This window comes from Oculina patagonica, chromosome 10 (genome assembly GCF_052425735.1).
Source record: "Oculina patagonica isolate OP01 chromosome 10, crgOcupat, whole genome shotgun sequence".
Classification (NCBI taxonomy): Eukaryota; Metazoa; Cnidaria; class Anthozoa; order Scleractinia; family Oculinidae; genus Oculina; species Oculina patagonica.
This window is the reverse complement of record NC_135767.1, coordinates 9,430,779-9,445,084: the sequence shown is the minus strand read 5'-3', so window position 1 is coordinate 9,445,084 and position 14,306 is coordinate 9,430,779. Positions and strand designations below refer to the sequence as shown.

The following is a 14,306-nucleotide window of genomic DNA, read 5'->3' as shown; positions in this document are numbered from 1 at the left end:
GTGTTTCCCGAGGGGTTTAACTCACTGTTTCTCGTGGAACACCCCACAACTGGAATGCAGTAATCTATTGGACGCGAGCATATCACGTGACGCACCTGAAAACTGTTTACCTTACTATAGTAAATAAAAGCTTGTGTTTATTAAGGTATTTGAAATTAACGCGACATAAAAATTAACGCGAATTGAAAGAAAAATTACTTCGCAATAAAGGAAATTAACGCGATAGATGGGGTAACATGTGGTTTCCACACATTCTCTATGAACTTGAGCTTGTCCTGGTCCAAATATGTTCTGAGTTCCTTGAAAACCAAGCCAACATCGTCCTGAGCCAGTCCTCTTTCCGACACCTGAGTGGATCGCCTCGAATCATGTTTATGAATTAAAATCCCTGAAATCCTGTCTTCCTCCGAAGCAAGTTACGATGAACTCTTGTCAAAACATGAACAAACCCCGGGGGGGGGGGGGGTACTCCCATAAATTTCGGATAGGGGTGTGCCGCCAAGGTTCTTAAACCCTGACCCTATTTAAGGATAAAGAAAGCGAAAATTGATACCCTTTTTAAGGCCCAAAACCGAAAAATGACACCCTATTCAAGGGGAGGAGAAGCGTTCCGTGACGACCCAAACAACGGCTAACCGCGCACGGCAAGACACAAATCTTTATAAAATCGCTTTACTAATACCTGAAGAGAAAATTCAGTTTTTAGATACCTTTTTTTCGTTTAGCTGGGCGTTTATTTTAGCTAATAGAATTTAGGTACCCTATCTAAGGATCACACCAGGAACACATTGCCAAAAGCAGCAAAAATGATGCCCTATTTAAGGACCGAGAACCTCAAAAACCATACCCTATCGGGCGGCACATACCTATATAGGCCACATATGGGAGTACCCCCCCCCCCCCCCGGGGAACAAACGAAGGACTTTCGGGGAGAGGCTTCTCTTTATATACGATTGTCACTAGTTTGCACGGTAGTTTGCGGCCTGGATAGCCAATCACAATGGAGTTTGAGTAGTTCGCAAGACAATGTGAGTGTTTCTGGCCAATCGGAGAGGGTTTTGAGTGATTTGTGAATCCCACCCACTGCGAACAAATTTTCCAGTCGTGCCTACGAATTTTTTCGCGTTGATCTGGAAGTATCGACAAAGGACGAAAGCGTAGCCTGCGTGGCCGGCGTTCAAAGGGAAAGAAGGAGGGGAGTTCGAGCGCGATGCGCGAGGTGCGAGGAGAGAGCGCTCTCTTCTCGCACCTCGCGCATCGCGCTCGAACTCCCCTCCTCCTTTCCCTTTGAACGCCGGCCACGCAGACTAACGAAAGCGCGCGAACTGAGACTCGTCGAATTCGCTTGGAAAGGGCTGGATTTGCTGTTTGTATTTTATTGTTAATTATAAAAAACAATAAAACAAGAAGGGTAATTGATTTCTTGAACTACATTAAGAACCTGAGAAATAAAAAACGCAAATATTTGGGAACATTTGAGTGATTTCTGCAAATCACTTGAACTACTCTGGATCCACCCCTGCTTAAGAAACAAAACATAATATTCGAGCAATCTAATACGCCCGGGAATACGTAGTATAAAGCCATTTTTAAAATCGTATGACGGATCTAATAATAAATACCGGTACTCAAATACAACCGTAACTTTTGGCCGCGCGAAAATATTGTTTTAAAAGACTGAGGACGAGTCGGGAAAGTTAAAGGAGAATCGTGATGTGTTTTTACATGAAGTAGTTCGCTTGTCAGCAATTTACAGAAGAGATTCCAGTATTCTGTAGCTCAATAGTTGTTTATGCTGAAGTAACATGGCAAGTCCAGAATTTAGAAGACGAAGAAGTCGGTCAAGATCTCCTCATCAAAGGAATGGAAGTCGTGACGATCGAAGTAAGGAAAGACATCGTGAAAACAGGGGCCATTACAGTAGGTGAGTCAAGACAAATATCCAACATGTCGTCTAACATTTTTTGTTTGTACCGTTTCACCATCCTTGACAACATTTACACTGTAATTACTGCTGGGTACGTCTACAAGTTATTGTTGAACCTTCCGTAAATGACCACTCAAAGTGACATACATCAGAGACCCCAGATAGGATCAACATGAACCTGACATTGTGGAAACTTTGACACCGACGATCACTACACTATTAATGCTGATTAATGACATTTATGACCGTAAAAATGATGCCATAAAATGTCAGAAAACCTTGCAATGAAGCCATTTGCCTAACGGCTTGCGGTTCCACTTGAGCTTTCATGACATCATTTCTGTGGTCTATTTGTATAAACAACCAGCAATGGTATATTGCAATTCCTGAATTTTGACAGGCAATGGTATATGAGCTCATATACCATTGGCATAATTAATTATAATTATGGTAGCCGATATGCGTCAATGAAAACAGCTGGGAAGCTCCAATATTGCAAATTTTTAGGCGTTTTTAATAATGAGGTTAAATGCGATTTAACCAAGTTAAATAAGCAATTTAACCAAGTTAACCACAACGAGTGAGTAGTCAGCTGTCCTGGTGGTCAGCGGTTACTAGCTCTTGTCAGGCTCAGTGCTTTGCCTTCTCGGACATTACAGCGTGGTGTCAGGTCTTCGTTCAATGGAGGGTTTTCAGGGATGTTTTGTGAGTTTTTCCCCTCCCTCCCTCCCTTCCCTGCTTCTTGTTATTAGTTATTCATTTTTCCACTGATTTAATCAGTGTGACGGGTGTCTGTGTGTGGGGGCTCATGGCTGTTTTGTTGGGATTGCCAGCCTTGGCAGCTTTATTCTATCTGGGGAGGGCCGGCTGACTTCAGTGGAGGCCCTCCCGGGTATCCCAGGCACCCATCCTCCATATTCACGAGGCAGGGGTTAAAAACAATTATTCCACTGGCGCTTGTTGGATGACATCGTTATAGCCAACTTGACACTACGCGCCTTGTTTGCTACCTACCATCTCATATCCAACACGGGCTCGTGGAATAATTGTTAAAAGTGTAGACCATTGAAAATGTAGGTGATTTTTTCTATGCCATAACATTACATTTACTGGGTTAAAATTAACCCCAGTTAAAAGATTTAAATTTTTTAAATGATTAAGAGAATGGTATCTTCAGGTCAAAAAAGATTTAACCTGAAAACCAACAATTTTATGAACTACAACATGTACACTTTTGAAACCGTCAGATGTCACAATCATACTGAATTGACATGTACAATGTGCATGTGCACTCTTGAAAGGTGCCTGTTACAATATTTTTAATAATTACTCTCCTTAATCTAGCAGGCCCAGGCCTTCAGATACAAGAAATGAAGCCTCACGAGTGAGCAGGAGTCATGGACAAGTTACAAGAAGGGAGGAGGTAAAAAGAAGTGTGTGGACTATTATTTATGGTTGGCAAATAACTGTAATTTGCTGGCACTGAAATAAGGTCCCACTTAAAGTATAAACAGACACTGAACGACATACCAAGCATGTCCAACAACAAGAGTTGACTGTATGTTGTGGTTCAAAATGAAATTTAGGTCAAAATGCTTTCAAACTAGTTTGATTTGTAGTTTTCTTTGTTCCAGATTTATTACCATAATCCTTAAAAAAATACAAATCAAACTACTTTAAAATCACTCCAACCCAAAATTCATTTTAATGAACAGTACAACAGTTATTTCGAAATTTGACTTTGTACCCCAGTGTAATCTTTCAGTACTGCATAATTATTATTATTCACATGCCTAAGTACATGTTGACATCTGACATATCACATCCAACAAAATTTAATGAGTTTTTCATTGAACTCAATCATATTACATCGAACAATTAATTTCAATGTTGTTTGGTCATTGAATAAAATCAAACACAAAACTCTTTTGTGAGTTCCATTTTTTCTGAAACAAATTGAAAGTCATCAATCAATTTAGTATGATTGAGTTTGTTTAGGAAGTGTAACTACAGTAGGATCTTAATTGTATACAGTTGGAGATGGCAAATATCAAACAGCTGTTAATTTATTACAATTTCTTTCCCATTGTAAACGAATGTTGAGATGCCCTGAATTCAGGGTCTAAATGTCCCAAATATAGACATAAAGGAGACGTAACTTTAGACATTGAACTAGATCAAAAGATGTATTTATATCAGGTGATGGAAAACCAAATGTTCCATTTTGCTCGATTCAGAATATATTGTAACATCATTAAGCTTACTCAGATTCTGTTTAGTGACCAAACTAAATTGAACCTCGTCAAACTCAATTCAACATTCGATTTGGTTCGATACTCATTTATTTTTTGTGAGTTTGATTTTGTTCAATGGCCAAACAACATTAAATTTAATTGTTCCCAGTTAGTCAGAGAACAAGTTTATTAAGTAAAGAATAACTTCTGATACTCCATTAGAATTCCTGGATGCATTCTGTAAATTGGTAACAACTGCATGACTGTATAGATGAATATTATTGATACTTTTCATTTTTATCAGACAACATCTTCAAGAGAAAGAAGTAGGGGCAGGGACAGACAACAGCATGAAAGCCAAGCTGAAGGTAAATTAATATGTTGTGTAACAAAATAACTTGTAATGTTCTTTAAATGTAAAGATTATACTCTGACTGTACATTGTTAACATGCTATTTACCTATTTATTTATTTATTCATTTACTCACTTATTTTAATTCTTTTCATTTATTTTATTTTATCTTATATAAATATTTCACTGAAAAGCCCCGTGGGGACGTGGAATAAAATGTATGTATGTATGTATATGTATCTGTCCAAGATAGATACATTTACCTATAATAATTTTATAAAGGAATTTTGGTATTTTATTCAGACTTAACTTCCTCTGTTATTCCGTATACAGCGAGAACATCCCACAACAGAACTGGAGACAGTGGTCACTCTGCTGGGTATGTATGGGATGGCAAGGGTAGCTCAGCTGATGTCTTCTAAATAATATAATATTAAAGATTTTGATATCCAACACTTCAAGGTGATTTTCTGGTCCATTTCCAATGCCATGTTTATGTTCATCCAAGTTGCTGCACATATGATACGTGATTCAGTGTCACACCACATCATGCATTGAGTATGTGCACTGAAGAAGCTATGATAAAGATGTATAGGGCTGGTATCTGTTGCGTTAACTTCTCGTGTACTTCTCGTATTAAATGTTCAGTGCCCCCACCCCCCTTTTTTGATGGACAACTTTCTCTTCCTGACTAGTGGTAATTCTTAACAAACAAGAGCTCTTAGAGCTTACAACTGCGCTGGTCTCGTGAGCACTTTAGGAGAGCCATGTGGGGGGAACAAAAAATGCACCCCCCTCCCCTTATCCCCTTTACCAGCGTCGAACAATGTTGCGACTGACAAACAAGATGGTATAAAGAAAACACCTTGCGTGACATTTCATGGTTGACTAGTTCCATCCGAAATTAAACATTTTTCTTATATGCTAATGGTGGCCAAATTTAATTCCCACGATCCTGATCCGTGAAACAAAAAAATCTTTTAAATCAGCATCCAGTGTTGTCTTGAATTACCGTTTAAAGATTGAATAACCAGCTCCGAAAATGGAATATTGGAGCAGATAATTAAATCAAATTTAAGAAGAACACTAGACCTGTGTTTTGCTGAATGGGAATTCCCCGGGGAATTAATTTACCAATGACGTAACCCTTGCAAGTCAGGGCATGTTTGTCTCAGTGATTTTCCATCAGATTTCAGAAATCCTATAGATGACACAGCTCCAAAAATAAATAACGCTAAAAAGTCGAATATTTCACACTTAACATGCTAAGTTTAGACCAGAGGATTTGTTTAGTTTCCGTTTGTAGCAGATTTAAACCTTTCAGAGCATTGCGTGATTCTTGCCGATCAGTGCCTTGTGAAAGTAAAAATTTGTTAACGCCAGCACATTCCAGGGCACAAACGTAATGTAAATAAATGTAAATTCTTGCCCGCTAAAGCATATTTATTTAAAGCGTGAAATTTTAGTATTTTCTTCGATTCAAACGCTTCAAAATACTTCACACTGAATTTGTAAGTAAAGATTAATGGATTCGCAAACATTTGAAAGGTAGAAGATAATAGCTTTGAAAAATTATGTGACTCGAGGTCTAGCCGATCGAAAGTGAAACTTGTCATGTCAGCACATTCTTTTACACCAACGTAATGGTATTTATTCCCAGATTCTGGCCCGCTGAAATATATTTTTCTTTCGACGCATGAAAATTTAGAATTTCCTTTGAATAAAACGCTTCAAAATCGAATATTTCACACTAAACATTCTTTGTAAAGACAAAAAATAAGAAAATGTTTCCATTTGTTACTGATTTGTAGCTTCTAAACATCGCGTGACATGAGCCTGACCGAGTGGAGGTTTGGTGCAGGTCACCGACAAAACGAAAAATAACAAGAGCTCTTAGAGCTTACAACTGCGCTGGTCTCGTGAGCACTTTAGGGGGCATTTCATGGTTGACTAGTTCCATCCGAAATTAAACATTTTTCTTATATGCTAATGGTGGCCAAACTTAATTCCCACGATCCTGATCCGTGAAACAAAAAAATCTTTTAAATCAGCATCCAGTGTTGTCTTGAATTACCGTTTAAAGATTGAATAACCAGCTCCGAAAATGGAATATTGGAGCAAATAATTAAATCAAATTTGAGAAGAACACTAGACCTATGTTTTGCTGAATGGGAATTCCCCGGGGAATTAATTTACCAATGACGTAACTCTTGCAAGCCAGGGCATGTTTGTCTCAGTGGTTTTCCATCAGATTTCAGAAATCCTATAGATGACACAGCTCCAAAAATAAATAACGCTAAAAATCCATATATTTCACACTTAACATCCTAAGTTTAGACCAGAGGATTTGTTTAGTTTCCGTTTGTAGCAGATTTAAACCTTTCAGAGCATTGCGTGATTCTTGCCGATCAGTGCCTTGTGAAAGTAAAAATTTGTTAACGCCAGCACATTCCAGGACACAAACGTGATTTATAATGTAAATAAATGTAAATTCTTGCCCGCTAAAGTGTATTTATTTAAAGCGTGAAATTTTAGTATTTTCTTCGATTCAAATGCTTCAAAATACTTCACACTGAATTTTGTAAGTAAAGATTAATGGATTTGCAAAGATTTGAAAGGTAGCTGAAAATAGCTTTGAAAAATTACGTGACTCGAGGTCTAGCCGATCGAAAGTGAAACTTGTCATGTCAGCACATTCTTTTACACCAACGTAATGGTATTTATTCACAGAGTCTGGCCCGCTGAAATATAATTTTCTTTCGACGCATGAAAATTTAGAATTTCCTTTGAATAAAACGCTTCAAAATCGAATATTTCACACTAAACATTCTTTGTAAAGACAAAAAATAAGGAAATGTTTCCATTTGTTACTGATTTGAGCTTCTAAACATCGCGTGACATGAGCCTGACCAAGTGGAGGTTTGGTGCAGGTCACCGACAAAACGAAAAATAATAATAATAAACCCCGTGCAGAGCAAGAACTGCGCAGCGCAGTTAATAAAAAAGGAACCAAAAATTCAATGTGGGAAGGAAACAATATCCAGTTTTTTTGTCCATGTGGCACCAAATCCTGCCATCCTGTGGCTGTTAGGAAAGTGCAAAATTAATGTGATTGCTACATGATAAGATTTACTAAAAGGAACCACTAGTTAAAGATTGAATCAATTTGATGAAGAGATCTAAAATGATCACATAGTTCTCTGTATATGTAAAATCAGCTGACTACGTATGCAGAGAACTATGTGACCTAGGAAAGAAAATAGATAGTGCAATACAACCAGTCTTCACAAGCAAGAAAATCTCAGAAGATTTGAAGTTCACGGAAACAAAGTCCTCTCTAGTAAACCAACAAAGTGTAGTATATGAATTTAAATGTAATTCGTGTGATGTGAATTATATTGGCTACACGAGCCGCCACCTCCACCTGCTCATCAAGGAGCACAGATACTCCGTGATTGGTAAACACCTTCAAGAACAACACAAACAAAAGCCAAATTTGCCATCCTAAAGAATGACGTGGAAAGTTTGAGTGCCTAATTTATGAGATGCTTCTAATTAGTAAAAAGAAACCATCCCTGAACACTCAAAAGGACTCCATTCCAGCGAAACTGTTTACTTAGTTATGCACATATTTCTGTTTTCCATGCCTCATTTATTGTAATTTAAATTCACACTTTTATCTATAAATATCGTTCTCTACCTTGTAAAATTTGCATTTGATAATTATGGTGACATTTCGTCGCCGAAAGTTATGTTTTTAAAGCGTTAATATTTATTCTGAAAATGATCTGTAAAAGTTTTAAAACAAAATCAGTGCAAGAACTGAGATTTTCACTCGGACATCCTGGGTTACTGGTATGCTCTAATTTATACCCTTATAAATTAAACTAGAAGTGGAAGGAAAGCGACTAAAGCCTTACTTTCATAACCAAAATTCAGAATAACATATGAAAGTACGACATGAAGCTTTCTTCATTTAAACTGCTACTTTAACTTACATTTTACAAACAAAAGAAGACAAATACAAGTTTATATAACAAAGGATGGAAAAGGCATTTTTTTCTCTTTTAGTACTGTTATATGTTTTTGTACTTTTTTTCCAAGCTTTGTAATATGCTGAATTGCCTAATATCAAAATAATTAAAGAGGTGCATTTTACAAATATACACGTGTAGGTTTGACCCATCAATGAATGAAGGTGATGGCAGTGAAAGCAACTTGCAAGCTGAAGGCCCAAACTACAACCTATCAGGAAAATTGACAGAATATTCAAACACATACAAGGTAAACTTCAGTCTCCTCTAAGGTTGACTTCTTGTTATTTTTAAAGTATTTTTAAAGAATTGTTGATAAAAGTATGGAAATCTGTAAACTTGTTTTGGAGCCCTGTAATAAAAGGTGAAAAAAGATCAAGTCTGGAAAGACTAGGAAAAAGTTGAGAGTTCTTTCAATCTGTAACAAGTGATAATTGCTTAAGTGAAATCTTTGTGAGCTAGTGAAATGTTGACTGAGCTTGCCAAACTTTTCAATCATAGAATCTCGTGAACTCTCTATATTTCTTGTTTTTAGGGTGTGGTCATCAAATATAATGAACCTCCTGAGGCTAGAAAACCTAAGACAAGATGGCGTCTTTACCCATTTAAGGGGGATGAGGCTATGTGTGAGTAAGATGATTTAATGACAATAATAAGAAAACAGTATAACATGTGCATACGTTACCCTAACCACCTGCACAACCTTAATATCTAGCCTTCCCAAGGGGAGGGGGAGGGAGGGGAAGAGAGGAGGAGGAACGCCTGCATTGCATGACACGAAAGCATTTATTGGCTCTTGTTGAACATCCAAAATCTAAGTGATGTGCAACACACTTTTACATCACACATGTAACAGACAAATTAAAACTCACAACTACAAACTAAGATCATTATAAAGATTTGATCTTGGAAAATATATACAAAGAGGGAAACCATGAATAGGAATTGAAGTGACTAAAAGAAAGTAGCAAGGGGCTCATAAGCTCTTTTCCTGCTAGCAGCAAAGTGGAAAAGAAAATGTTTTATCTTTTTTGGTTTTATTTATTTTTAACACAATTTTGTGATGTTTGCAACTGTTAAATATACTTGACAAAAAAACTGTTCAAGGTGTTATGTTACACAAGCTAGAAGCCCTCTTGCTTTGTTCACTGACAGCCCCAAGATCATACACGACAAGTGTTTGCACCAATTGGTAGCCTCGGCACTTATTCATTTCCTTTTCAGTGCTTCCTGGTGCAGTAATTGCTATTTTAGAGCCCAGCGATGTAGCTAGAGCCACCAACCGCTTATTTCACCAGTTGAAATGGAGCTTATCACCGGCTGAAATTTGAGTGTTCGAAAAAATCTTCTTAATGGAAGCAAAAACTACGGAGTAAACGGAGAAACAGAATCGTAAAAATCTATGCTAATTAAGGCCGGATATCCAAACCTCCTTCTCGGTTATGAAGATGATTTTCTTTGTTTTAACTTGATGAATTATTAATGAGTTTGAGAAGTAATAGTGATTGTCATTATTTGTACTGAGGTATCAAGCCAACTGGGGCCTGGTCACTTGTGAGTTCGTAATATACCCGTGGATGGAGAAGATATGAAATAAATATATGAAATTCATATATTTGTACTGCGGATATACATTTTAAGCAAATGCAAGATCATCGCAGTAATGTACTCAACTTAAGCAGTTGAGTAAAGCAAATAAAAGCAAAAGCAAGTACAAATATATGAATTTCATGTATTCATTTCATATCTTCTCCATCCACGGGTATATTACGAACTCACAAGTGACCAGCTCCCAGCTGGCTTGATACCTCAGTTGGTTAGAGCGCTGCACTAGTATCGCAGAGGTCATGGGTTCGATTCCCGTTCAAGCCTGAATTTTTTTTTTCAGGCTTGCTTTTCTCAACTGCTTAAGTTGAGTACATAACTGCGATGATCTTTCATTTGCTTAAAGTGATTGTCATTATATGTCAAGACACTGTAAAACGAATAAATTATTATTATGCTTACAGTCCAGTTGATAGTGAGTTGGTTTTTCATACACAGCAAATAATCTTATTTGTTACTTGAAATTCTGTGTCATTTCAGCTGTTATGTACATTCACAGACAAAGTGCTTACTTGCTTGGAAGACAGAGACATGTATGTATCAACTCCCCCGTCAGTCAAATACTGCACGTGAAATATGTACCTTATTCTTACTAATTTTCGCGCGTACTTAATTTCGCGAAAGTTCAAGAGCCAAATTTCGCGAGTATTATTTTTTGCTATTGCAAGAAAAATTAGAGAAAAAGTGTGTTATATTTCGCGATTTTGTCAGTGTTTTATGGAGCAGTCGTAATAGACTAAGGAACTACTGGAAATGTACAAGGGTTTGGCTCAATGTACATGTAACTACAAGTAGCCCGAAATGGGAAACTTTGGTAACTGTACTAAAGAGGTCAGTTTTGGCCAATTTGCTAGTCATAAAAAAGACGAACAGATATTTCCAAAGGTAGATGGTTGCAGTTCCAAACATATAATATGGTATTAATTTTCGCGTGTTTAAATTTCGCGCAATGTTTTCTTCGCGCGTAATAAATTTCTCGATTATTTTAAAATCGCGAGAATTAGTAAGAATAAGGTAACTAGTAGTCACACAGTCGTGTACAGTTTGGAGAACTCTGAAATCTTTTGCAAGTAGCTTCCTTCTTATAGCGTTTCTACGTTATACCAACTTGAAATTCACCATAATTTCTCTTCACAATGACATTTATTTTTGCGCTTTGTTGTAGACTAAGTTTTAGAAGTAAGTAGAGTAAAGAGGTTGGCCGGAAACATTGTTGTGAGTTGTTTTTTTTCCTTGCAGATAGTTGATATCGCAACAGATCACCCATCTTGTTCCAAGCAACACGCAGTTCTTCAGTACAGACTGGTTGATTATGTACGACCAGATGGCACTGCAAGCAAAAAAGTTAAGTAAGTGCTTGCGATGGTGCTTGTAGAATAATTGTTAACTGTGTTCAACAAAGGAGAACGCCGCCTTATCGGGAAATAGTTGGTTATATATTAGTCAGTATAAAACATGGACTGCGGACAATGGACTACGGACTGGGTATAAAACGTGGACAACGGACTGCGGACTAGGTATAAAATACGGAGTAGGGTATAAAATGCAGACATAAGGATTTAAACTATTTTAGTATATACTCAAACAGTGGATAGCGTTTTTTGGCGCGCGCCTCCTCACCTCCGAGAAAACTGTACACTGTAACGGAATAAGCTAGTCAAAGATCATCCTTTCGGGCTATTTTATCTCACTGTTTGAGTATATACTAAAACAACTAATCACCTCAGTGTCGGTGGCTAGTGGATATCCTTTTGCATACAGTGAAAACTTACACACTACTGTGACTCGTGCGATTAAAGGTGACGGTATCGTCCGATTCTTAAATTTAATAGTTTGAATGGCTTGTTCAGAAAAATCAAATTACAATAAGATAGAATGCTCGCAACGATAAATTCTGCTAAAACATATCAAGGACTGCTTCAGCCTACATTTTTTTCGCAGTTTTTCCCTTCGAATAATGCAATTCATCCTGTCAAATTCACCCATATCATCTCCGCAGTGGCTCGTCACGAAATATTCCCTCCATGACAAGCTACCTCTCTCACTCATCCTCTTCATTCCTAGTGAGACATAAGGTACAGTACGCTAACAATCTTTGTTCGTTACATTTCAGACCATACATTATTGACCTGGAATCCCAAAATGGTACATTCCTGAACAACCAGAAAATAGAGCCCAGAAGATTCTATGAGTTAAAAGAGAAGGTAAGCATCAGAGTTACAATTTCAGAAATGAAAAAAAATGAACAAAACAATATTGATTTATAATACCACGTTTTAGTTTTTCAAGCCATGTCTTTTAGTTTCTATTTCTTATCGCCATTTGTAGAAATATCGGCAGTTTCCTGGTGTTGGTATTACATTTTCAAGTAACACTTAAGGTAGCTAATTTTTAAAATATTAAAAAAACTCGAATTAAAAATAGTTCAAACTCTAAAAAAGAGGGGGAATTGGACTATGCTGATTCTCTGTTTTCATGTTACAGGCAGAATATCGTGCCATTCTAATCAATGTTTCAATTGATGTTTGCAGGACGTTCTAAAATTTGGTTTCAGCACAAGAGAGTATGTGATTCTAACAGAGAAATCTCAAGAAACAGAAGAAGATGAGCCAGCTGATGAGGATGGAATTCAGTCATAAACACAATAAAGACAGGCGCGGATCCAGGCCGGTTTCCACCGTTTCATGGAAATCGGTCAACCTCTTGACCGAGTGTCTCAAAATACCCGAAAATGACAGTTTTGGAAGTCAATATCTAAAACCTTTTCCCGGGGAACTATACCCCCGGACCCCCTACAAGCTCGCGCCTTTGGTGCCTGTGTTATGGGAAAACGATCACTATTTTTCCTGGGTCCGCGCCTGAACGACCATGATTTGTTTTTGTACTGCAGCTCAAAACTGATCCTGACACAAAGTGACCACCATCGGACAGAGACCCTTCTTCGCAATTTCCGAATGTTATGATCAAATCACAAAAGGGCGTCTTGAAATAAGTGGCCACATGTAATCAAGTTTGATGTTCGTAACCCGTTTATCTCCCCGGCCCGCTCTAATCTTAACCATCCTTCCTTATTTTTACTTTGTTCTAACTTCTTTGTAATTTTTTTCAACCTTAAGAAACTCCTGTTTTGAGGTTCACTCTATTTATCATGCTGTTGTTTTCCTATAACATAAGATCCACACATAAACCTTACAAGAATCACAGTGGCACTGCACTTGTGACGACTAATTTTTGGTAACTTTATTTACTTTCTCCAACATAAGAATAAAAAATGAAGAAAAAACATACAAAACGCCTTCGCACTCGCTTCGTCGTAAGAACCTGGAACTCAGTTTTGTCAACCTATTCTGTATACTTGGTAATCAGGTATCGCTTTAGACTGAGCTAATTCAAATCAAAACTTTTCAAAGTTTGATTTTGGTGAGCAGTTGTTCTAGGTTTTTTTTTCGTTTTGGATAAACAGTTTCTGAAGTCTGAAAAACTGAATCGGTAAGTCAACAAGCAGCCGTCAAAGAAACGATCACTTGTAACACTTCTAGGAGCCAAATTTTGACTTGGAACACTCTTGGAACTGGGAAGTGTGTGGACCAAACCGCAATAGTTTAATTAAAAGCAGTTTCAGACAAGAATTTTGACAGTTTCAGAGGGCCAAAACATAACTGCCCTTGTAAAAACAGCGAGTTCATCACTGCATATATCTCAAGAATTTTGCGGATGCATATAAGAAGCTCAAGTAAAAATATGCGCTGTTTCAAAACACCGAGGGCGCAAAGTTTTATTGTGACGTCAAAATTCCCTCTCTTGACAAGAGAGCACACGGGCTCGAATCTGGCAAGTATTTGGTTTGTACGTGTTTTGTCGAGTCATTTTCCACTACAGAAGCCCCCAGGCTGGTATCATTAAGCTAGAATGGTGGGTAGAGGCAAACGTCTGAAAGAAACCAGAGGTGAGAGATGATTTGACGATGACTGGAACGCCAAAAACTATTCCTATCGAGACATGGCGATTCATGAGTCAAATTTTCTCTCTGGCCGTTCTGTGGATGGATTCCGAGACCTGCCAAGGCAATTTAGACGACTTTAGAGTTCAAAAGAACGCAATTGGTGCAAAATTATGCCGGTACGTTTGAGTGGCTCGACACTTATAAAAAAGAT

General features: G+C 37.6%; 1 protein-coding gene across 3 annotated transcripts in view; it reads left to right on the top strand.

Moving 5' to 3' along the window:
* The first annotated feature begins 1,760 nt into the window (after nt 1–1,760).
* Nucleotides 1,761–14,306, top strand: part of LOC144667112 (smad nuclear-interacting protein 1-like) — an 87,641-nt gene continuing 75,095 nt past the window's right edge. Inside the window, exons 1-10 of one of the 3 annotated variants that reach the window (XR_013573281.1) lie at nt 1,761–1,924; nt 3,272–3,350; nt 4,466–4,529; nt 4,847–4,892; nt 8,689–8,797; nt 9,083–9,173; nt 10,633–10,685; nt 11,392–11,501; nt 12,266–12,356; nt 12,684–13,173. Coding sequence is in view for 2 of the 3 variants with exons in the window: in XM_078528495.1 (XP_078384621.1) it covers nt 1,806–1,924; nt 3,272–3,350; nt 4,466–4,529; nt 4,847–4,892; nt 8,689–8,797; nt 9,083–9,173; nt 10,633–10,685; nt 11,392–11,501; nt 12,266–12,356; nt 12,684–12,791 (870 nt within the window). In the remaining variant the exon portion in view is untranslated. Of the gene's footprint in view, nt 1,925–3,271; nt 3,351–4,465; nt 4,530–4,846; nt 4,893–8,688; nt 8,798–9,082; nt 9,174–10,632; nt 10,686–11,391; nt 11,502–12,265; nt 12,357–12,683; nt 13,297–14,306 lie in introns of those variants that run through there. The other 2 variants (XM_078528497.1, XM_078528495.1) reach the window with 2 other exon arrangements.